The following is a 24,208-nucleotide window of genomic DNA, read 5'->3' as shown; positions in this document are numbered from 1 at the left end:
ACGTCATCGTGTAATCCTTGTCGTCCGAGGTCGTCTAAGTAAGATACAGCAGTCGCAGTGGTAGTTGGCAAGCCTGCAACGATCCGCTAAATTGTAGGTTAGAGATAGCTTGTACAATTAACTCGCGTAGCTATACGAAATCGTGAAATCGTGGGTAACGATGAAAAGTTGAGAGCTATTAATCGTGGAAAGTTTCATCGATAGTTTGTTCGCGACGAATGGTGTCGCTGTGGATACATAGGTTCGATGTAAAAGCTAGGCATCGTTCCGCAGAATCCAATTTACGCGTTCCTCGTGTTGTCTCGAAACGCATGCGTGCTACCAAGGTAACGAAGTGCATCTGGCAATAATCGGGCGAGCCGTTATAGTTGAACAAACCACGTCGAGGTAGCAGGGCGATCGCATTGTTTTTATGTTTCTCGTATGTGTACATGCCATGCATATACGCTCTGTGTAAGGCGTATCGCGAGTGTCTCGCGAGCGATCAACGTAACTGTCTTCTACGCGTTCGTTGTTTTCCAAGTGTTTGTGGTAAAAGAGAAATTACACCGAGTACCATTGTAAGACGTCGGTTACGTTCGCGCTACGCAAAGGTGTGGCAGCGTTACCAGTAAGTCTCTTGGTGTTGGTGAATTTACGCGGTACCGACCATTGCTAGTTCTCCCGTTTGCTACTCGTCCATTGCGTATTGCTTCTTTTTCTCTTTCCGTCTCTTTCCCTCTCTTTCCGTTATCTCTATTTCCTTCCTCTAACTTTCTTCCATCTTTATATATATATATATATATATCTATCTGCTCTTTCTCTCCTCTTCTCGTCCTCTCTCTCTTTCTCATACATACACATATATATACACACTCATTCTTTATTTCTCCCTCAACACCATTCTTTTCTATCTATTCTGTTCTTGCCTTCATGTCACACACGCGCACGTACGCAGGCACGCACGAATGCGAGCGAGCGCGCGTGCGTTTGCACACACAAAAACATACATTTATTTCCTTCTTTTTCTTCCTTACGTTGTCATATACATGCAACTCGTACATACAACATTCTCAACACGAATCTACGCGTCGCATTTTTGCCACGTGTCGAACGATTAAAATGTGTGTATATACATGGTTTACAAATTGAAATGGATTTTTATACGAGAGAACAGTTTTTCAAGCATATTTCTTCGATCTCGGTCAGTCGATTGAGTGCATCTTAAAATTGAATATTCCATTTTGGGAAATGGAACGCGATTCTAACGATGGAAGCGAGTGACTGTTTTTGTGACTTTCGATCTGTTACCGCTACCACTACCGCTACCGCCACTCTTTAGTCACCACAGCCACCATCATCACCACAGCTACCAGTAGTAGTACCACCACTACTCATTACCACCACCACCATCGCCACCATCACAACCACCAGCACCAATGCCGCCGCGTCCACCTCCACCACCATCATCGTCATCATCATCAGCACCGTCACGGACACTGACACGGACTTGTTCACGAGCTACAAATACCAACACCACCACCAATACGACTCTCATCGTAATCGCGATTGAACAGCATGCCGTTCCTAAACAGAGTTTGATTTCTAAATCTAAATAACATACGGTTCTTTTATTTTCTTTGAAAATTTCATTTTCTTTGAAAATTTCATCTCTTTTGAAACTTAAAAACTCATTGATTTTTCATTGTTTATTTCCACGTAAATGACTTCATCATGTAGGTTCGTAAAATGAACAATGTTTCATGATATTTGTGGATTCAGAGAGAAAAAAAAAACGTTCCAATTATATTTTGTAATCGAAAGTTTCGTTTCGGTTTCTGATCGAAATCCGATTTGTATCGAATTTGACGTGCGTGTAATCATCATGTGCGTGCGCGCGAGGGCACGCGCATTCGCGAGTACGACTCGATCAATGTGTGCTTTATACATTTCGTCATTCGCTATTTATTTAACAATTATTCGTTTCTCAAACAAATCGGGTCGTTAATTACGTGGAAATATTTTCCTATATTTTTTCTTATCGTTTATCCGACGAATGGAAAAATTTCTCGGCTAGTGATTGATTTCGAACGAGGCGAAAGTATCGCGACAATGATGATATCGATCGCGGGTACAATACACGATGGAAATCGAGCACGTGTTGAGCGCGATAGCCGTTCGAGAGATCGATTCGTATATATAGACGGAAGGAAAGGATTCTCTTCCACGATCGTATCCCCGAATTCGCGTCAAATGAAATTGTACACGTGACAAGTGACGCGTAATACGTAGAAAGAAATATATTGAAATTTCCCATTGATAAGGATTCAGAGTGGAAATGGAATCGCAAAGGGTCACTCGACGCGTCGTCACGTGTCAACGATCATCAATTTTCACGTTTAGAATTTCTAATTTCGCGCTCGCGTACACTGTCGCAAATTGTGCCGTAGTTGTAGAAAAATATTGCTTGTTCGCGTTACAGGAAACGCATGCGACCAAAAGAGAAGAAAGTTACAACGTTGCAGCGTTGACGGTAAATGCAGGGTTCGGTGAATGTTGGAGGAAACAGAATGTCCAGCGAGCAAGCGCGAGCAAGCGCCATCGCAACGAAAGGTAAGTTTTAATCGTTTAAAATTTATCCTCCGCTTTTATACTTTACGTTCGGAGTGTCACGGAGAACAACGATCAATAAATTTCGGATGACGTATCGTAATTTTTCGAATCGCGATTTACACGCGAAGGAAGCGAACCGTCGTCGAGGTCATCGTCAACGTCGACCCATGCTTGCGGTTGACGCTATTCTAACCGCGTGGGAACCAACGGTTCGCAAAGTCACCGTGACGCGTATTCGAACAATATTGTCGCGAATAAAAGACGCACGGTAACGACAGTTGTAGTAACGTAGACCATGGATCGCGTCTATGTTAAAAATCTTTCCTCGATATCTGTCGATATTGGGAATCGGTCGCGACACAATCGTGGAACAAGATAGCGAAATATATAGAAATTGTATTTGGAACGATCACAGCCGCGGTTCGCTTCTCACGGTTGATCGCGAAATCGCTGGCGCGCTCTCAACGTCAACGCGGAGGTTCATTCATCGTTTCGTATATATTTTCGATTCGTGCCACCCCTTCTCTTCCGCGATCGCACTTGTTGCCATTGAGCGTCGAGACGAGTCGTACGGGCGCATAGATCATCGATGCGACACGATGTGACGCGATTAGACCGGACCAGACGAAACGAAACGGAAAGAAGAGCGCAACGCGATTGGAAGAGGAGGGGAACAAAAGAGCAAGGGGAGGGGGAGGAAAAGGGACCAAAACGGAAAATTAGAATTTCAAAGGGATCGGTTTTATTTTAATTGGCGCGAACCAATTTTCTTAATGGCAATGCGCGTGGATTAAAAAAAAAAATGCGACGATATAAATGGCATGGTCAGAGGGAAGGAAGAAACAAAAATAAATCTCGAAACGCAGCGGGGATCTTTCGATCCAAAATAGATCATAGATCACCGACCGTTCTTATCCGTCATACGTAATCCGTGATCCACGATCAATCAGTAGAGTTATTTCCCGTTTCGAACGACGAAGCCTACGATTGATCGCGAACCGTGAGAGGAAAAGAGAGAAGGAGAGAATGTGTGCGTGCGAAAGAGAGAGAGAGAGAAGAAAGAGAGAAAGAAAGAGAGAAAATGCGAAAGGGAGGGAAGGGAAGAGAGATAGAAAGAAATAGAGTGAGTGAGAGAGAGAAAGAGAGAGACGGCATAACGTTTGTTGCACGGTTTCTCGAGCTTTCTATTTTTAGACGGCCCGATCGAGCATACGGGCATCGTCAAGGCCGCTCGTTGCGAAACGATTATCGGTGGCACATGTTGCGCCCGCGCTACCAACCCAACCCAATCGAATCGAATCGAATCGAATTGAATCGACTCAATTCGATCCCCTCCCCCCCCCCTTCCCCCCGCTCGCTCTNCTCTCTCTCTCTCTCTCTCTCTCTCTCTCGATTCAAACGAATATTATCTTCCTTCTCGATTCTATCCGTAATTATCCGTAATGCTCCCGTTTTCGAGCATCGAACCTTCTCGCCGAGGTTTTTCTATTAGAAAATAAAAATTGCGACCGATACGTCTCGTCGATTATCTATCGAATCGGAAATATTCCGCTTTTCTTGTTCGCTCGATCGGTGGCCGAAGATACAGGAGCTGGGAAGTGTGGTTCCCGAGTTATGGAATTCGGCACGTAAGCAATGCGACGGCTTCTTAAATGGGACCAAGTTCGTCTGTATATGTAGAAAGTGCTCACCGTAAGAATCAAAAAGATTCCTAAGCACTTCAACGTCATGATTTTTCGCGTGTCGTGTTCCGAGGATGCCGTCCACATTAGAAATTCTACCACGTCCTTGGCCATTTGCGACGCGGTTGCCGGCGTGTCGTCGTCGTATTCGACCGCTCCCTCGAACAACATCTACGAGAAAAGAGATCGGAAAGGGATCGTAAAAAAAAAAAAAAATTATTCGAAGGAATTGAGTGCTAGAACGAATCGTATTTTCATACTTGCGGCATCGTGGTACGTCCACCGGGAAAATACGCGTTAAAGTATTGATTCTGCTCGCTCGGGAGCCCCGCTGGTGGTTCCATCCATCCCGTTAACAGGGAAAACACGTAATCCACTCCATCCCTCTGCGTTAAAATCATGTAAGTCAAATCCGGTGGATAAGCGCCAAAATTGGCCGTTTTCGCCGCTTCCTCGTTCGCATACGGAGACGGAATGTAATCGGACAATTTTCCCGGTCTCATGAAATAATTCCCTTCATCGTCGGGACCATCCTCCACCTAATCGAAAGGACGAAATCGTTCCATTATCTGGATCGTTACGGATCCCATCCATCCTTCGTTCCTCCACTTTTCTTTTTATTTATTTATTTATTTATTTATTTATTTATTTATTTAGTTATTTATAATTCTAAAACGTTCGAAACAGAAACCTCAAACTCGGAAGCAATCTGTTTAACCTCTTCCAAGCTGTGCGTTACGTTGATCAAATCGAGAAAACGAACGTATTGTAGACTGTGACACGTGCGACACACGGTTCGATAAACCTGCCATCCTCTTCTCAGTGCCGCGTGATCGAACGCTTTAAATACACCGTTGAACGACCAAGGATACCTCGGTACCCGAATTTCCAAATCTAGCGCATTCACGGACGACGATTCATTGAGAAAATAAAGAATTGCCCCGCAGCAGCTTCCGATCGCTCCCGCCATTAATCCGAATAATCGTTTCATTCCTCTCCTATCGGGACTAACATGTGATCGGCTCTCCCCGCTATATCTATCGCGAAACTTTGCGCACAGAACTCGGTTAATTCTACCGATTATCGCCATCGTTGATTTCTTCCTCGAATGGACGATCGGATGCGATCGACAGTCGAATAACGACTCGCTTCACGGTTCCCGATCTCGAATTCCATCTCGTTGAATCGCGTTGTAAATCGTTCTAAATCGTTCACTTCTTTTGCCGAATGCGACCAATCGCATAGGTCGAAACGCTACGAAACCGTCCGCCCGCCCCTCCCCTCCCCTCCCCTCCCCTTCCTCCCCCCTCTTTCCCCCTCCCAATCGTTTCGCGTTTCCAACGACCATCCAACGTGATGATACGCGATTGTTGTCGCTTTTTTTTTTTTTTTTTTTTTTTTTTCCTTCCTTTCCTTTCCTTCCTTCTTTCCTGAACGTGGTAGCTTCTCTCGCGGTTACGTAACGCCGCAAACGGCGTTACACAACCTTTTACAATAAAGGCGTCGAGTGTATTTCCGCGACGTTATAAATAAACTACTCGGTTATGCTTGGCATTATGCATGCGCGCATATTGGCGAGCTTACGTATCGTATCGAATCGGATCTGCGTACACCCTGTCTCGTGTACTCTCGTCGTACACGACGAGCGGAAATCGTCGTCCAACCGATCGAATGGAATCGTCCTTTTTTTTTTTTTTTTTTTTTTTTTTTTTTTTTTTTTTTTTCTTCTTTCCCCTCGATTCGAAACCAAACCTCGACTTCTTTTCTCCCATTCAATTTCGTTCTCGCGTTCTTCGCGTGGTATCGATGAAGGAAAAAAGGGGAGGGGGATAATCGTCTCGTGTCCACCGTGTAGGTGTCTAATAATACACCAACGCACCAACGATCCGATGCGATACCGAGAGATCGATAGATGCCGAAATAGCGGTAATACGATTTCCGTTATCGGGCGAGCATATCGAACACGGTTATTTTTATATATATATATATATATATATATTGACGACCCTCGCGCTTCCAAACGATATCGGTCACCGCATTTTCTCGATCGATCGGCGCGCTTTGTTTTTTTCGCGCGCGCGCGCTCCGCGTCGATTCGACGCCCGTTTCGAACGATCGATTAACCGCGCTCTGTTCAAACACCATCCGTGCGTGTCTCGGTCTTTTTTCGCCCGACGAGGGCGAACCCGAAGGGTGAAACAAACCGGTCAACGGTTTCGATCTCTTCGCAGTGGAACGAGGTCGACTTCGTCGAAATCGATCGCGTTCGATCGAAACTCCCTTTTTCATTCCCGAATCCGAATTCGCGAGCGAAGCAAAACGCGAACGAGGAACGCACGTGTAAAATCATTTCTCTCTCTCTCTCTCTCTCTCTCGGTTTATTTTCATCGGCTTCTCCATTTATTTTTGCCTTCCGTCTTTTATACGAACGACATCTCTGAACGGTCTTCTAGGGGGACGGCAGACAGCGGTTGATAACGCGGTGGTTGCTCAGCGACGAGTTGCAAAGTCGAGGGGGAAGATTAATCGTTTCCCGATTTAAATTTCCTGAAAATTTCCAAAAGTTGCTTGAACCAGTTGGTTTAAACCAGAAGTAGAGAGGGAAGGGAAGGGAAAGGTCGCTTTCACTCGAGTCGCCGCCTTCGCGGCACGGCTTGTGGAAGGAACGCAAAAGACCACGATGATCCATATATTTCGGATCTATTCAAAGCCGAGCTTTGGTAGTTTGCCAAATCTATTTTTCCGAGCGAAGGCGGGATCGCTTATTGTGCCTGTGCTAATTCCGTCGCGTCGTAACGCTCTCCATTCCGGAGGTGTGGGTGGTGGTGGTGGTAGTGTTGGTCGCTCGGTACACTCGCTACGCCAATTTTCAATCGTTTCCCTCTCCACTCCATTCCTCCATCCCTCCCCCCTCCCCTCCCCCATCAACGCCCTCTATCGATTTTCCCAGACTCGCCTTCGCCAATCCTCGTCTCGTGTCTTTATTCTCTTACCTACCCTCGTGGTAACCTGCGTGCACCACGTTCAATTCCCGTGCATCGTTTTCCGAACGAACCGATCGAGTCGAAATTTATGGCGAAAAAAAAAAAAAAAAAAAAAAAAGAAAAAAAAGAGAGAAGAAGAAGAAGAAGAAGAAGAAGAAAGGGGAAAAAACGGACGTTTTTCATCGGTCGGGGGAGGAGGGGGGAGGGGGGGGGGAGATAGTCCGACGGAAACGACCGGCGATCGATTCGCCATGTCTATTTCTATTTTTATCGCAACGGCTCGTTGCTACGTGAACGGGAGGTTACCGTTTCTTCGACGGGCGATTCAGCTTACCATAGCTGATTCTTAAACCGATTGTTTAACCTTCTCCCACCTTCCACGCCACCTTTTTCACCTTGTCCAATTTGGTCACGTTGCTTCTCCTTTCGGAAATTTCGAAATTTCCACACTCGGAAGGGTGCGAGTATCTATTTTCCAGGCGACGAAACGCTTAGCGTAGGAGGCGCCAAACTTGGAGCACGCGTAAACCTCGTGCGAGATACGCGGAGAGTAGATATCGGGAGGGGGTAGTAAACATAACCCAGATACGGTGGAACGGTGGCATCTATCCGAAAAGAAGGAATCGGGAGAGGGGTAGAACCAATAACCTAGCTTAATAACGGTGGTATAAAAGTAAACGTTGATCCGTGCAAAGGTCATCCTCCATCTATTTATACGTTACTCCTGCCTTTTCCCTCCTTTTCCAATCTCTTCGCATCTCGCTCTCTTATTTTGTGCATCTACACTTACCTCGTGGTAGCGTGTAGCTGTGTTATTTCATCTCCGTTTTTATCCTTTTCTCTCTCTCTCTCTCATCCTTTTCTCTCGATGGATAAACCTATCTTTTTTTTTTTCTTCTTTTTTGTAACAATCTTCGTCTCTTTCGATCGAATCGAATCTTTCAATCCTCGTGAGAAATGAGAGCGAACGACGTATTTCGACGACAACAACGATAACGCGATCATGGTTGTCGCTACTTTTGTTTTCGGTGAGTCAGTAAAGAGCATCGCTATGACCTGTCAGGATGGCGCCAACGCGTTTTACGATAGTTTGAAAATATATACCGACCGCGTAAACCGCGATAAGATCAAGCTTTCATCTCGTAGATCGCCAACCGTCTTTTCCTTCGTCCCGATGTGTTTCTCTTTTTTGTGGAACGATTCGTGGAACGATTCGAGGCCTAGCAATCGTCAAGTGGTTCCACTTTTTTCTCCTTCCACTCGTTTCTATTTTGCACGCTTCTTGGGTTTCCATTTTCCTTCCGTCCCGTTCTTTCCTTCTTTCCCGATTCTCTTGGGCGCATCTAGCGACACGAAAACACGAACATTGGGCGTACAGCGAATATTAATGCATGTTTTTGCACGTGTAGACGTTTATTTTTCCTCGTATTTTTAGCAGCTGGTATTTTCGAACGGGACCGTTACTATTTTTATCCTAGCACGCCATACGGCGTATTACCGACGAGGAGACCACCTACGAAGTGAATTTTCTCCGTCTCTTTCTTTCTCGCTTACAGTTCGACGCGTGAACAACACTACCTTAAGAGATACCTTGCACGAGAATTCGAAGGGAAATAGGGAGGCAATATTATCGTTCGAGAAGGACGCGAATCCTTCGGAATATTTGTATTCGATTTGGCTTTTTCAAGTGGAAGATGTTTTACGATATATACGCGCCAACGCGTAATTAAATGGAGTTACGTGATCGATTGTGCAAATAAACATCTTTCGGATTGAGAATTGCAATTGGTATTCGAACGTGATGAGATCACGAACGGCGGTTATCGTGACTCGAATTTTTCCAAGATGCATAGGCGAAAAACGCTATGTTAATGTATATAAGGTAAATTGTATGTATTTATTTATGTATGAAAAAAAATCGGACGATTTTTACGGATTTTCGGATTAAAAATGAATCGTCGATATTGGATGATTCGATGCGTAACGAATACCGTTATCGTTCGAGTCTCCCCGAGTGCTATTTCGAAGGGGTGAAAGGGCCGTAGCTAGGTAAGCCGCTAAAAATAACACCGGTACATCATATCGAGCGGCCGTCTATAAATAGTCGGAAGTGACGAGAGACCCTGGATGGATTGGAGTCACGAGCGGCGCTACCCAGCACGCGCCATCTTTTAGAAAAATTCAAAACATTGCCACTCCTAGCTATTACCTTCCTTCTCTCTCTTTCTCCCTCTCTCTCTCTCTCTCTCTCTCTTTCTTCCATTCGACGTCTCCTTCCACTTCTTCCAGAAACTCGATCGATCGTAATTACGGACGACGGATGAATGTTCATTGACGATACATTCTTTACAAGGTGAAACAAATTCTCGATGTAAAACGGATGTAAAACGGAAATGAAAAAATATTTGTAACACGAAACATGTTCTCGATATATATACGTACATATCTTACATCCACGAATGAATCGCTATCGGAATTCGCCGCTCGGCTGATCGATACATTCGAGTTTTAGGGTGGTGCGACGGAGCGAGGAAGAGAACGTAGGAAATGGTTTAAGAAGGGGTGACCTTGTCTCCTATTTTCGGAAGGTAGCTTTCTCGTGATTCCCGATAACTCTCTTTCTCTCTCTTTTTCTCTCTTATAGATTTGTTTTCTAAAAGATACGGGGATCATCGAAGTCGTATTACGAACAATGAAAGAAACTGAAAGATAACGGGGGGGGGGGGGAAGATGCAGTAATAACGAGAAAAGAAACGTGGATATCGATCAAATTTAAACGAAAAAACAATTTAATCGATTGAAAACAATCGTCCATTAAAGAAATCACCTGCAACTGATTTTTAGATATCTCAATGTTTCACTCTATTTATTGTCTTTTCTTTCCTTGTATTGCCTCATTTAAGAAAAAAAAAAAAAAATGTACCGTGTAATCTGGAAATAAAACGCATCGGCCGAATACGATACGTTTGCGATATTATCGCGATTTTTAATCGCGGATGTACGCTATATAAAATTGAAAACTCGGCATTTGTTGTTATCGTTTTTCTTTTTCTTAACGAGTAAATTACTCGCTGTTTAAAATAATTTGTAACGAACAATACCGACTCGTAACGTAAAACTGAAACTTGTTTTTTATCAAACATCGAACGAGAAAATAAAAGGAAAATCAAATTTGCGATAAAGATAAACGCGACGGGCAAAAAAATTCGCGTTTATTCGCTTACACGATTTTCCGAGCGAAAAGAGAACGAAAGATAAAATGGGATAAAAAGAACAAGAGACAAAGAAAAGAATGGCAACGGACCTAGTACTAGACGCTATGCGACGCGACGAAAACAATCGAGCAACGCAGACGAGTCCAAATTTTAACGGTACGTGGTAGTCGGTGGTAAAACGAAGGAACATGGAAAGGACGAAGAAAGACGATCGATGTGGCAGCGGAGAAGGGAGCAACGCGCAAAGGCAGCAGGAAGACGGCAGAAGGGCAACGGTTGCGAATAGGAGGATGCGGTGAAGAAGCGACGGTTGTTGCTAGAGTGGTAGAGAAACTGGTGGGTGGCGGTGAGGAGAGGAACGTAGCGAAGCAGTTTTACAATTACGTAGCCGGCTCGCGCTCAGGCGAAAAGTACAAATGTGCTTCGAACGCAACAATACCGGGTCTCTATAAATAACCGAGATTCGCGAGTCTCACGAGGCAGGGCGCTGTCATCGTGCGCGCGCGACACCCCCCCAGAGAATGCGAGAGAATCGCGAAAGAAACAGTAGCGCGCATCGCGCGCGCAGTTCTCTCTCGTTATCCGTTACGTTTTTGCGCGCGCGTACTCGTTCCAACAAATTCGCAATTTTGTCTTTATATTTTGCGTGTTGTTCAGAACTCTACTGTTGTCGATCATATCGTTTATCGTTGATGTGTCGATTTCTTCGTTCGTTCGACTCGATGGCTTGTCTTCGATAAAACATAAGCCATTATTCTTGCCGTTTATAATGTTTTCTAACTGATCCGCGATTAAATTCATCGGTTACCATTGGAATCGAATGGTGTTTGTTGGTGCACAAGTGATAATAGTGATGCACACTGGTGACTAAATCACGTTCTAAATCTTATCAGTTGGTGTCAGCACTCAGATAGACCTACAAATATACCGACGTGATGTATGTTCTTCGAGAACGACGAACGAATGAACGAACAAACGAACGGAATTCGCTTTAACAAGCGAAATGTATTCTAAGTAACGCGTCGTTGCGCATTTAATCGCACGCGCATTTTTTCTCTTTCTTTCTTATCGCGATTCGACACTTGCCTGTTTGCATCTTTCTCTTCCTTTTTATTTCACCATTGATTCTTCTTTGTTCATCGAAATTTTTTATTCTCTGTTTTTCTATATAATATTCGACGATCGAATTATTCCTCATCGAACATCGTAATATATCGTAAATCACGAAACGACCAATATTCTCTAGCCTTATTTTTATCTCATCGTAATTCAATGTAACAGTCGATATTCGAGTCTTAAAATTCCAGTTATTTTTACCATTTTTATATACCGTTTAATCCATATTCGACAATTTTTCTCAATCGATAATGTCCATGTTTATTCGAATCATCATTTCGATTTCGTGTCGTGATTCAAAAGCCAATTTTGGATCAACCGGACACCTGTTGTACTTGGCGTCGTTTGTGTAACATCGAGATATATACGAACGGTCGACGCGTTAATATTTTTTTTTCGTTCTCTCATTCATTTTTTTAATTTAATTTTAATTTTAATTTACGATGCGCCTCCAATGCGCAAAACAACATCGCTGATAGTATTTTTTCTCAAGTTTTTACATGGATTCTCAATGGTTTCTCAATTTCATAAATAATATTATCGTTTCTTTCATGCAAGCATTCTTTGCATTCTTCTCACCACTCGATGCTTGTTTTCCCGTCAACCGGTAAATGACATAAACGACGAAAAAAGAAGAGAAAACAAAGATATTGACGCGTACGTACGTACTCAATATAATCACGACTATACAGAGAAAGACCAGTCGGACTAGTTTTCGCAAATGGTTTTAAATACCATTTACTAGAGGGTAAGCAATAAGGGGAACGAACTTTGTCATACGGATGGACAAGGAGAATTCACATTCGTGTTTGTGCGATGCCAACACCGGGTCACGCGTTCGCACGCACGCACGTGCGCACGCCACGATTCATCGTTTTACCACGGTAGACTGACATTTGCCGGGATATCGCGGTTGACGACACACGTAAGCGCACGCGCATATTGCCCGTACAAATTCGAGTTTTCGAGTGTTCAATTCGTGACTCTTTTCGATACGAGAAAAATGACAAGTTCGATACGATCGAACGATCGTTTCCGAACCAATGAATTTTTCTCGTCTCGTATACGATATTCTCGAAATCGATTCGCGAATCCATCGCAACAAAGAGCAGAAAGTGAACAAGCTTGACGTCACTGGAATCATTCGCGCCACTTAGATCAAGTCACGAGTTCAATTTAGAATGCGAACGGTCAAGTACCGTGCTTCGATCAGCCGTTTCGTTCCATAACCTGTAAAATGTTGGAATCATTTCATATTGGAAGAATAATGTATTCATACATATACGAAAAAGAAATCAAAAAATATTCGCTGAAATGATTGTGAACTTTGAAAAGTCAATGGTGAAAATAGCGTAGAAAGGGAAAAAGAGAGAGAAAGATCTAGAGTCTAGACCTAAATGCGACCAAGTCGATTCGAGTTATACCGATATCACCTCCATTATGAGGTCATTGGTCTTCCTTCCTCTTGGTTACTCTGAACTCGTGGAAATACATAGCACGTAGTCGTGTACGTATACACGCCTACACGTCAGACTAGTGCGATCTCTTTACTTCACAACGGTTATATTTCGAATTAAATCATTCTTCGGCAAGATTTTTCGTTCTGTTTTTTCAACGCGTTCGTTTTGTCGTTCGTTCGCACAATTTTTTTTCTTATCTTCACATAGATAATCACAAATCCTATCACAAATCGACGTGACAAAATACATGGAACCCGATCGTTGCCGAATCTCTGATACGTTTTCCGCGAAGAAAAACGATGATTGAAAAAAGAACGAAGGAACAAACAGAGAAAGTAAAGTGTGTGCGTATAGGTGTGACGGGGTAAAGAGGAAGAGGACTAGAAGGAGACGCGTGTACAGTCGCGTTTAGTAGGTGCGTATATAAATGTCATCCTATATATAGCGAACGTTCGTCTAATCTTAGCTACTCGGCCACCGGCCAGGAACACGAGTAAAAACTTACTTTGCCTCTGTTTGCTCGTCCTCCTATCTCGCTCGCACCAACTATCCTTCGGTGAACCGACGCGACGCAATCGAGTTTCCGCTCTCGACTTTTCTCCCACGCGTTCTCTCTTAGATCCTTAGATTCTCTCTCGCGATACACTATCTCGCGGATTCGGATTGGATGACGGTTGATCGCGTCGCACGTTGTCGTCATTTTACCATCGAAAAGGTATATATATATATATATATGTATATATATGTGTGTATATATGTATATACATGCGTTACGGGAGATACGATGAATTCGCGTTTCAAGACACGAAGACCACCAGTAGAATACGAACCACTGGTTTCGCTGAACCGACCGTGGTCACCTTTTTCTCTTTCTACATCAACTACTCGGCTGACCTACACACCGACATTCGGTCGCTAATAATAACGGTACGCTGTGGCGAGGCGTCGATATCGCGATTCTCTTTTAATCCGATTCGATTCGACTCGACTCGATTCCATTCATATCTCGTTTTGCCTCGATATGAAAAACGACCGATTCGTATCGATTCATCGGTATGTAATCGGTGCGAATCGTAATCGTGTTTCGGCTAATCTCTCGAATTGAAATCGAAAACGTTCCTTCTCTTTTTTTTTTTTTTTTTTACCTAATGTCTGAGAATCGAATTTCGAGAGAGTTAGCGCGATAAAGAGAATGGAATTCGGCGATTTTTCGAACGCGAGAAAAAAGTATGGCGGATAGAACGAGTTTCGCATAAATAAATATCGATAAATATCGATAAATCGGGGCATGATATTCGATATTTCCGGTTGAACGAACGCCGATCGTAATTGCGATCGCCACCTTTCGGTTAGGGTAACAGGAGCACGAAGGAAAGAGAGGTGAACAAGAGCGGCAAAGCAAACCCGTCGAGGAACGGCCCTCCTCCACGATTAACCTTGGACTTGACTCGAAGGAATTCTCGCAGCGTACAGTGACCTCTGCTCGCCCGCTAACTCGACGCTCGTCGAGTCTCGATCCGTTCGCGCTCGCGCTCATCTTCGGCCCGTTCTTCTCTCGTCCCATCCGTTTCCAACCGATTCCAACCGATTTCGCCCGATCGATCCCATTCAAATCGAGAGAATCGAGGCTGGTCACGTATCGCTCTGCGCCTGCGCCGTATAACCCTTCCTTCTCGTCCGCACGAACCGAGCAAGCAAGCTTTTCCGATCGAGCGATAAAAAAACTTTGGTGTTTATCTCTTTTTATACCAGACTTTTCTCTCTCTCTCTCTCTCTCTCTCTCTATCTCTCTTTCTCTCTCTCTTTCTATCTCTCTGTTTCAGAAGACGTGGGTTACAGAAGTGTCGAGATCGCGTCCGCGTTTACGCATCTACCGCAGAAAGGTAAGGAACGGAAAAGGATCACGACTCGTACGACTCGCTGGAGGCGTTCGAATCGAGATCGAAAACGTCGAAATCAAGCGAGAGCCGCGCGAACAACGAGAGTCGCCTTCGATTTAAAACGTCGAAAAAAACGTCGAAATCGTTTTCTCGATTTCCGCTCGCCCCTCTCTTCCCTTGACTTCCGCCGGTGAAGAAGAATATTTCGGCCGGTGTGTTCCGAACATGCTCGACGACCAGACCATCGGCGGTGGATTAAAACTCGATTAAACGCGAGAAAAAGAGAAGATAAGGTACTTGCCGCGCATGACGCTTCTAAAAATAACCGCGGTATCGAGACTCGGCTGACCGTCCATCCGTCTCTGTTTAACCATTAAACTCGTTGCCCCCAACTCGTTGCTCGTTTTCGCGATACCGCGGAATACACCTCCGTTCTTTCGACGTTCACATTATTATTATTATTATTATAGTCGTTATACCCGCGTCTCACGTCGACCATTTCTCCTTTCGACCATCACGAGGCTATTACCCATCTTTTTACTTAGAGTCGTAAAACGATAATCGCGTATGCGTATCGATTCTTCTTCTACGGATATATATATATATATATATACACACACACACATATATATACACATATATCGATGTGTGTCGATGCACAGAGATGGCCAGGGACACACCAGGCTCCCCGATGTCCAGACCGAGAGACTTGGTCGGTGGAGTTGGCGCTACTACGACCACCTTGACATCGAGCGGTTATCACACTGGTTCCGCGGATCCATCCACCCTTCATGGCCACGTATTGCAGCAAAAGATACTCGAGGTAGTATAAATCGATCGAACAGCGAAACTGTAATCTTTTTCGTTCGATTTTTGCTGTGATTTGTTTTTTTTCTTTTTTTTTTTTTTTTCTTTTTTTTCCCTTTCAGCTACAACAGCATCATCAGCTTCAACAACAAATTCTCCGGCAACAATATCAGGCGCAAGAACGACAATTGGCCGAACTGCACGAGCAACAGATGCATCAGTTGAAGGTAAGTGAAATATATCTCTTAGATATATATATATATATATATATAAAAGATCACGCGATACACGGTAAGCCCCCATTTTCCACGTTAACGTACGTTTCTTTGTTTCCTTCTCTTTTTGTCATAGCTTTGGGAGCAGCAGAAACAACTGGAGGAGCAAAGGAGAGAGAAGGAGAGGCTCGAGGCATTGAGGAAGAAGGATAAACACGATCACAGCGCGATCGCTTCGACGGAGGTGAAGCAACGACTTCAGGTATACGAGTGGGGGTCGAAGACCCCGTAGTTCGTATCGGAATAATCCCATTCGCGTGTGTAGATAACTTTCATCGCCGAAGGGGAGAGTCAGAGGGAATTGGTTCGCGCGTCGGAAAATGTCAAATGATAAAACGATAAAAAATATAAAGGGAGGAAGGAGAAAAATATAGGCGGGAAGAAAAATACGAAATCGAATCTAGTTTTGAAAGTATTCGTCTCGTTGATATTTATCTGTCCGCGTTACGGTGATGAACAAGTAGAAATGGATGAGGGAAGAGAGAACGTGGATCCTCGTTGAGAGAGAAACCTTGCGATTTCAGAGCTTCCTCGTGAACAAGAAGCAAAGGGAGGCCGCAGCGGCTGCTAACGGGGCCGTACCTGGTACACCCGGATACAGGAGCTGGTGAGATTTTATTCGAGATCGGTGATTCTCGCGAACTTTTTCGCCAATTTTTTTCTCGAGTACATCCTCTTCCTTTCTCTCTTCTCTTTTCTTCTGCATCTCTATTTCCATTTCCATCCCATTGTTCGACAATGGAACACGAATTTCTATCCCACGAGAAAAAAGGATACGTGGTAGAAAAAGTAAGTGGATGTACTCGATTAAAAAGAGAGAAGAGCCGATACAACGATTACGAGACGAGTAGTCGAATCGAGGAAGAAATAAAAATTTATCGATCAGGTTGCAGCCGCAATCGGCGGAATCGGCGGGCGCAGCGAACGCTTCGCATCCGTACAGGATGCCGCAGATGTTGCAGGAAAAATTCGCCGATGATTTCCCTCTACGGAAAACAGGTGTGTATATATATGCGCGCGCATATTCGTTCTACTATAAATTCCCGTGATGTCGAGTGATGAGCATATTTGGTGGAAGGTAGTCTCTTTATATGTGTGCCTATGTACGATGGTAGAATGCCTAAACTAAAGCATGGTTTTTTGCGATCCCCGACCATTTTGCCTGTCGACGACACACACGGACAAAACTGCAGACACACAGAAAACTACGTTTCCAATTCGAGATACATACATCAACACGTTCGTCGTTTTTTTTTTTTTTCCGATTGCGAGCTTGTCGATCGTAATCGTTTCGTTTATTATATCGTGAAATTTAATCGGATGGTTTCGACGACACGCTCGTATATCATTACGCCTCGTCCTTTGCCCTTTCCCTACTATTCGATTTTTCCAATTCCCCTCTTTCTTCCATATATATATATATACACACACACATACACACGCCATATATACATACATATATATATATATGGTGTTCCATATCCCAAATCCACCTAACTCACTTAACCCACACACACACTGTTTTTACACTACCCCCGGCCTGATACAACGACGACCAACAACTAACCCTGGCTAAAATTGGCCAGCCTCGGAGCCGAACCTGCTCAAGGTGCGACTAAAGCAACGCGTGGAGAGGAACATGGCCGCGTCGAGAAATTCACCCCTGATGGCACGACGGAAGGATCGGCTGCTGTCGCACCTCAAGCGGAAATCATTGCTAGCAAGTACGTCCTTCGATCGAGCTTTAATCGAAAATATCATTCGTCATATGTCGAAATTAATCGATTTTTCCTGCGTGAGCATTATAGCGGAAAAGAATTCGTTGCACCCGTGTTTTTTCGATTAATCTATCTATATTGATTTTTTTGCCTTTTTTTGCCAGTGTCCAGTAACAGCATGTTCGACAACAAACGATTGTTTACCGATTAACAATATATATATATATATATATATTTTTTTTTCATTTCCTAGAAGCGAGAGAAAATCGCCGAACGCGTCTTTTCGTTTCGTCTCGTTTGCTTTTTTTTTTTTTTTTTTTTTTTTTTCCCTTTTTTCTTTTCTTATCCCAATTACGTTACGACGAAATTATACGAAAAATATACCAAGGATGATCGATCATTCGGTTGCGATAGAATATAATCGAAAGGCGAAACGATGCACGCGATGCGTTTCTTTCGCGCGGCAATGGAATTCGGGACAAGCACACTCCTCTTCGTGAAAAGGAGGGAGGGGGAGAGGTGGATAATTCGTCAACGCTTTCCCAAATTCCAGTCTCGTCTCGCGCGACGAGTCGCAGGCAAATCGTTGGCGCTCAATCCGCCGCTCGCTCTGATCGAACGTTTTTCAGATTCTAGTAGTAATCCAGAGTCCGGGCCTAATTCACCACCGACCGTGAACAATTCTCAAGCGAGCCCCACAGCGGGTGGAAACGCAGCGGCGATCCAAGAAGTAAGTGTTCCACCGAGATGGAGATGTTAAAAGAATCTCTGAATCGATCGTTAATCCATCCTTGTCGATTCCCTTTTCCCTTTACTTTTTCTCTTTCTTTCTTTCTCTCTCTTATCTTTCGTTCGTAGGAGACGGAAAATACCGGTTACGGGGGTCCATTGACCAGCAGCAGTCAACAAGGTAGCTTATCGGATCTTTCGTTGTTCAGTTCACCGTCCATGCCCAATATTTCGCTGGGACGACCTCACGTTCCATCCGGTTCCAACACGGTGAGTCGCTCGATCGATAACTATGATCGACCGATCGATAATTCTGTCTCTAAAGGACGTTGGTTTTCGCCTATGTACACGCAGACCGGTACGAAATTGGCCACGGTCTCGGAGGCAGAGGTACGCGCGGCGTTCACCGCACGACTAGGAATGCCGCTCACGGGTCAAATGTTGCCCGGCACCTTACCTTTTTATCCATCGTTGACGGTAATCGAGGGAGGAGAGGCAACGTCGACCGGTGGCTACGTTCACAAGCAGATGCAGCAAAATTTGGAACATCCATCGGTAACGAATCGGCAACATCCACCGTCCGCGGTCTATCACGGTAGCACGACGGCAAATCCCATTACGGACACGCAAGTAGCGCATGCGAGGCTGCAAAAGGCTGGTCACCGGCCTTTAGGTAGTATGTTCTCTCTTCTTTCCTGCCAGCCGATCATTGTTTCAACGCGCGTGCGTGCCATCATCGTTTCGCACGCGTTTCTTCCTTTCTTTCTTTCCTTCCTTCCTTCCTTCCTTCCTTCCTTCTTTCCGTCTCTCTTTTTCTCCGCGACGAATTGGACGCGATCGCTTCGCGCATGCGCGAAATTGGAATAACGAAATTGGCACGCGCGAACAGCGTTACATTGGCAGCGAGCGATTCCTCGCGAGCGAATCGCGACGCGCCTTTGCGTAACAGATCAATCACGTGACGCTTAGTTCCCACGATCATTTCTCGTTTCTGCGCATTCTCACAGGTAGAACTCAATCCGCGCCGTTGCCGTTGGGCCATCCAATGCTGCAAGGTGGCATGATGGCGCCTCAGACCCATTACGAAGAGTACCTGGCAGAGAAACAATTGCATGACCAGCAACAGGCGCACAATTACCTGAAACAGCAGATACGTCAAACGGTGTTGACGCGAGTCGGGTCTCGGGGGCAGGCGAATCAATTGGACGAGGCTCCCGAAACCGAGGAATCTGCCGAGGTGATAGATCTTACAGGAGGGAAGAAAGACATGTCGGAAGAGAGCGAAATCTCGAAACAGCAACGGGATCGTGAACAATTCCTCCAACAGCAGAGAGATCTGATGATGAGACACACGTTGCAAATCTCGAACGAATCTTCGACGGCCTATGGTGGCAGCGGGGGCGGTAGTGGGAGCGGAAGCAGAAGCAATCAACCTAGCGCAAGACCGTTATCCAGAGCTCTATCCAGCCCATTGGTTCATTTGGGTAAGTGGTTCGATTCTATCTGTCTGTTTCCTGCTCACCGATCTCACCCATTCGTTCCCTCCCCCTCTCGCAATTCTTCGAACAACGACAATAACACTGCTCCTCTTTTTCTTTCTTTCTCTCTCTCTCTCTCTCTCTCTCTCTCTCTCTCTCTCTCTCTCTTTCTCTCTTTCTTTCTCTCTTTGCCTGGTGCGGGACGCAGGTCCTCAGGGAGGAAACCAATCCACCGGCGATCTATTCGCTCGTGCTTCGTCTCATCGACCTACCACCGGTTTGGCCTACGACCCGTTAATGTTGAAGCATGCTTGCGTTTGCGGCGAAACGGTTCGAGGTCATCCCGAGCATGGAGGAAGGTTGCAAAGCGTGTGGGCACGTCTCTCGGAAACCGGATTGTTGCAACGTTGCGATCGAATACGTTCACGGAAAGCTACCCTCGAAGAGATTCAAACGTGTCACAGCGAGGCTCATGCTTTACTCTTTGGTGAGTTTTATTGTAAATTAAGCGTTTTCATATATATATATATCTTCCCTTTTTCTCCTTTTCTCTCTTTACCTTCTTCCCATCTATCTACTATCTCTCTCCCATCGAAAGGAATATTATTATTCGATACCGTCGAATAAGATAAAAGAATCTTCCACGATCCTCGATCTCCTATCCCTCTTCTTCCCCATCCCTCATCCCCGATTATTTCGCGCGACACCACCGCGGCCAAAGTGTAAAATGTGCTTCGCGCAGGAACGAATCCGATGAATCGGCAAAAGTTGGACGTATCGAAGCTCTCTCAACTGCCCATCAAGAGTTTCGTAAGGCTGCCGTGCGGTGGAGTAGGCGTCGATTCCGACACCACGTGGAATGAACTGAATACCGCGCCAGCTGCTAGAATGGCCGTCGGCTGCGTCGTCGATCTGGCTTTTAAAACCGCAATGGGCGACATTAAGAACGGTTTCGCCGTGGTACGACCGCCGGGACATCACGCTGAAACCAACCAAGCCATGGGCTTCTGCTTCTTCAACTCGATCGCGATCGCTGCACGATTGCTTCAACAGAAGCTCGATATTCGGAAAATCTTGATCTTGGATTGGGTAAGAGCCCACTTTTCCCATCCCCCACCCGTATATATTACGTATCTATATACAGTAGCATATACTGTACTTATACCACGTTACTTACATTCGTCTTCGCGTTCGTGGTGGTTGTTGTTGCGATCGTCTGTGCTCTCTCACGCCCCTTAATGCGTGTACGTGCGTACGTGCGCTGTGTGTGTGTGTGTGTGTATGTGTGTGTGTGTATGTGTGTATGTGTGTGTCCCGAGATCGGAGAAAGGATTAATGTCGAGTTCGTTTTCTGTTCAGGACGTTCATCATGGGAACGGAACGCAACAAATGTTCTACGACGATCCACGAGTGCTCTACCTGTCGATACACAGGCACGACGAAGGTAACTTCTTTCCAGGGACTGGTGGGCCGACCGAGTGCGGAGCTGGCGAAGGATTGGGTTACAACGTGAACGTAGCGTGGTCCGGTGGGCTGAATCCTCCTATGGGTGACGCGGAATACTTGGCCGCGTTCCGTAGCATCGTGATGCCAATCGCGAAAGCGTTCGACCCGAGCATCGTGCTCGTCTCGGCAGGATTCGATGCAGCCATCGGGCATCCAGCTCCTCTGGGAGGTTACAAAGTGAGTCCTGCGTGTTTCGGAAAGATGACCCAACAACTGCTTGGATTGGCGAACGGTAAGGTTGTTCTTGCCCTGGAGGGGGGTTACGATTTGGCCGCGATCTGCGATTCCGCCCAGGAATGCGTTCGAGCCCTCCTCGGGGACGAACCGACCCAACTTCGAGAGGAGGAATTGACCAGGGCGCCTTGTCAAAACGCGGTCGACACGCTGCAAAAGACTATCGCCGTGCAGGTATTTTCTATCTTCCTGTTTTTTTCTGTTTCAAAACGCAAGCAAGTATTGAATCTGTTTTTTTTTTTTTTTCTTTCTTTTTCGATTATTCGTTCGCACGCAGATGTCTCATTGGCCTTGCGTCAAGTTGAACGCGCACACGGCTTCGATGAGCGCGATCGAAGCCGGACAAAAGGAACGCGACGAGACCGAGACAGTATCCGCGATGGCCTCTTTATCGATGCAGCAGCCTACCAATTTAACGTACGTTAATATCATGATATTAAGTTCGATTCGATTCTTTTTCCATTTCCTGTCTATTCGAGATTTCGAAAGATTCACTCGCAGCGATTTGCGATTTTTCAGAACTACCCCAGAACATTCCCGAGAAGTTTCCGAGGAGCCGATGGAACAGGACGACGCCAAATGAAGAAAGACGCGAAACTGGTCGTCGATCGTGTATCGATGTAATCACGAGGCTATCGTTACGTTCGTACCGCTTCTTCGTAGAACGCGAGTGACGACGACTGTGATCGATCCGAAACCGCTCAGCAATCATCAGTTTCCAGACACAGCGTCGTTGGAACGAACGAGCCTTTATGCACCTTTTCCGCGCTTCGCTTTCGCACCTTGTTCATCCTATGTATAGATCCGATCGAGCGCAAATCATGGTGGAAATCGCGAAATTAATCTCGACTAAAAATCTAAAAAGACAGTAGATTTAAGTGTTTTCTACGCTTTTGCTAATTTCTCTAGGAACGCGTGATTCGTACGCGTTCGTTCGGCCTCGCCTTTTCCATCCAGACTCGACGCCTATTCTCTTCTTTTAATAATTATTACGTGTTACGAACCAGCCTTTCTGGAAAATTTTCGATAAAAATTCGATAAAAAATTCGGAACGGAATGGTGAAGAATCGCAACGATAAAGCAAACGAAATGGTGTGATCATGACCGAGGGTGGGAGGGAGTCGGGGATGAAAACGGCGGCGGAAGTAGGGATAAGGTGCGCGATGGAAAAAATAGTAAAATGAAGCGTTTTCGATGTTCTCCATCCCACGACGACGTTTCATTCTTCGTCATTTCTCTTCGAGCGGCATAGCACGATGTTCGATTGTCTTTTTGTCGCGAACAAAGGCTGGTGTGATTTTTGTGATATTTTGTAAAAAGCAGAAATTTTACAAACTGTAGTTAGTTAATGATGTGCAAATGTGTATGTACGAGTATGTAACTTAGTTCGATCTAAAGCGTGACAACGTGCGCTCGCGCCTCGTGTGCCTGTGTAGATATAATATGTACGTACGACGTGTGCGTGTGTGTGTGTGTGTGTGCGCGCGCGCGCGAAAAAATTAAGAAAGAGAATATATGTAATCGAGAAATAGGAGCATTTATTTTTATGCCGTGCATTTTACGAGGATACGAAAAAAATGCGAGCAAATCTATCGATCGACAATTTCCGCGAATATGTGTATGATATGTAACATGGCGTTACATAACGTACATCGTAATATGGCAAAGATTGTAACACGCGGATCAAAGATTCAAGCACTTTTGTCTAGCATGCGCGAGAGGAACGCGAAAGAATGTGTGTGCGCGTCGAGTACAAGAAATTCATGTATATTGAATGTTATGTGTCAGCAAGAATCTCAAGTGTTCGTTGTGTACGTCCCATATTTTTACTAAAAAATTTCAAAGATATTGTGCGCAGAACGTTCATTTCGGTCGATTCGTGTCGTAAATTTGCTTTCATTCAATATGTTATCCCTTTTTCCTGTTTATTCTAATTATATAGAGATACATAGCCCAATTCGTATCTTTTCCGTTCCCTTGTTCGTTTCATGAATCGCATTTTCTTATTTTAATCGCCTCTTTCTACTTCGTACTTGATGCGTGATCCATGTTTTCATCGCCGCCAATCTCATCGTTTACGCGCTTTATTGTCAATTTTCCGATTCGACTCGATCGACTCGACTCGACTCGACTCGACCGAATTCGATTCGTTACTGATTTCGAGATCGCGCGTGACGATCGTTCGGAAGTTGTTGATGTTTTATGAGAATTTTATTTGTTTCGAGCAGAAACTTGCAACATTCCGGTATCGTTCATAAAAAATCGATACAAGTTAGATGTAACTCGTTGATAATTTGCATCGAAAATCGATTCTAATAAGTAAACAAAATAAAAAAAATTAAAATCGAAGAATATAAGAATGAAAATGAAAAAAAGTGTTACAAATACATTATTGCACGTGTCCGAATATGTCCATATTGCGTAAGCTTAAATGTATTAGTCATACATTTTTTATGTATATATAAATGTACCTCGTAAAGTAATTTTAAATAAAAACTATAGTCATTGTGTTACGCATACATACCGACAATA

At 44.8% G+C, this 24,208-nt stretch overlaps 2 protein-coding genes across 15 annotated transcripts; one reads left to right on the top strand and one right to left on the bottom strand.

Annotated features, from left to right (window-relative positions):
* The first annotated feature begins 62 nt into the window (after positions 1-62).
* LOC122718114 (histone deacetylase 5) lies at positions 63-24,208 on the top strand. Of its 14 annotated transcripts, none has more exons than XM_043942820.1 (18): positions 63-610; positions 2,462-2,592; positions 14,876-14,932; positions 15,592-15,752; positions 15,859-15,963; positions 16,088-16,213; positions 16,536-16,618; positions 16,898-17,010; positions 17,598-17,735; positions 18,359-18,459; positions 18,588-18,728; positions 18,813-19,134; positions 19,466-19,942; positions 20,145-20,423; positions 20,679-21,025; positions 21,296-21,850; positions 21,954-22,093; positions 22,178-24,208. In XM_043942820.1, the coding sequence occupies exons 2-18, from the start codon at positions 2,517-2,519 to the stop codon at positions 22,257-22,259; spliced, it is 3,303 nt and encodes a 1,100-aa protein (XP_043798755.1). In that variant the 5' UTR covers positions 63-610; positions 2,462-2,516; the 3' UTR covers positions 22,260-24,208. The 14 variants fall into 14 exon arrangements, with proteins under 14 accessions (XP_043798755.1, XP_043798754.1, XP_043798753.1 ...); XM_043942819.1 differs by having other exon boundaries at positions 14,873-14,932; positions 18,813-19,131; XM_043942818.1 differs by having other exon boundaries at positions 14,873-14,932.
* LOC122718119 (cytochrome c1-2, heme protein, mitochondrial-like) lies at positions 3,983-5,648 on the bottom strand. Its single transcript, XM_043942837.1, has 3 exons — positions 4,966-5,648; positions 4,535-4,813; positions 3,983-4,445 (listed from the first exon to the last, which is right to left on the bottom strand). The coding sequence occupies exons 1-3, from the start codon at positions 5,362-5,364 to the stop codon at positions 4,122-4,124; spliced, it is 1,002 nt and encodes a 333-aa protein (XP_043798772.1). The 5' UTR covers positions 5,365-5,648; the 3' UTR covers positions 3,983-4,121.

The sequence above is a fragment of the Apis laboriosa genome, unplaced genomic scaffold (genome assembly GCF_014066325.1).
Source record: "Apis laboriosa isolate Shangri-la unplaced genomic scaffold, ASM1406632v1 scaffold5_cov152, whole genome shotgun sequence".
Taxonomy (NCBI): Eukaryota; Metazoa; Arthropoda; class Insecta; order Hymenoptera; family Apidae; genus Apis; species Apis laboriosa.
Note: the sequence above shows the minus strand (reverse complement) of the source record. Positions and strands in the feature narration are given on the sequence as shown.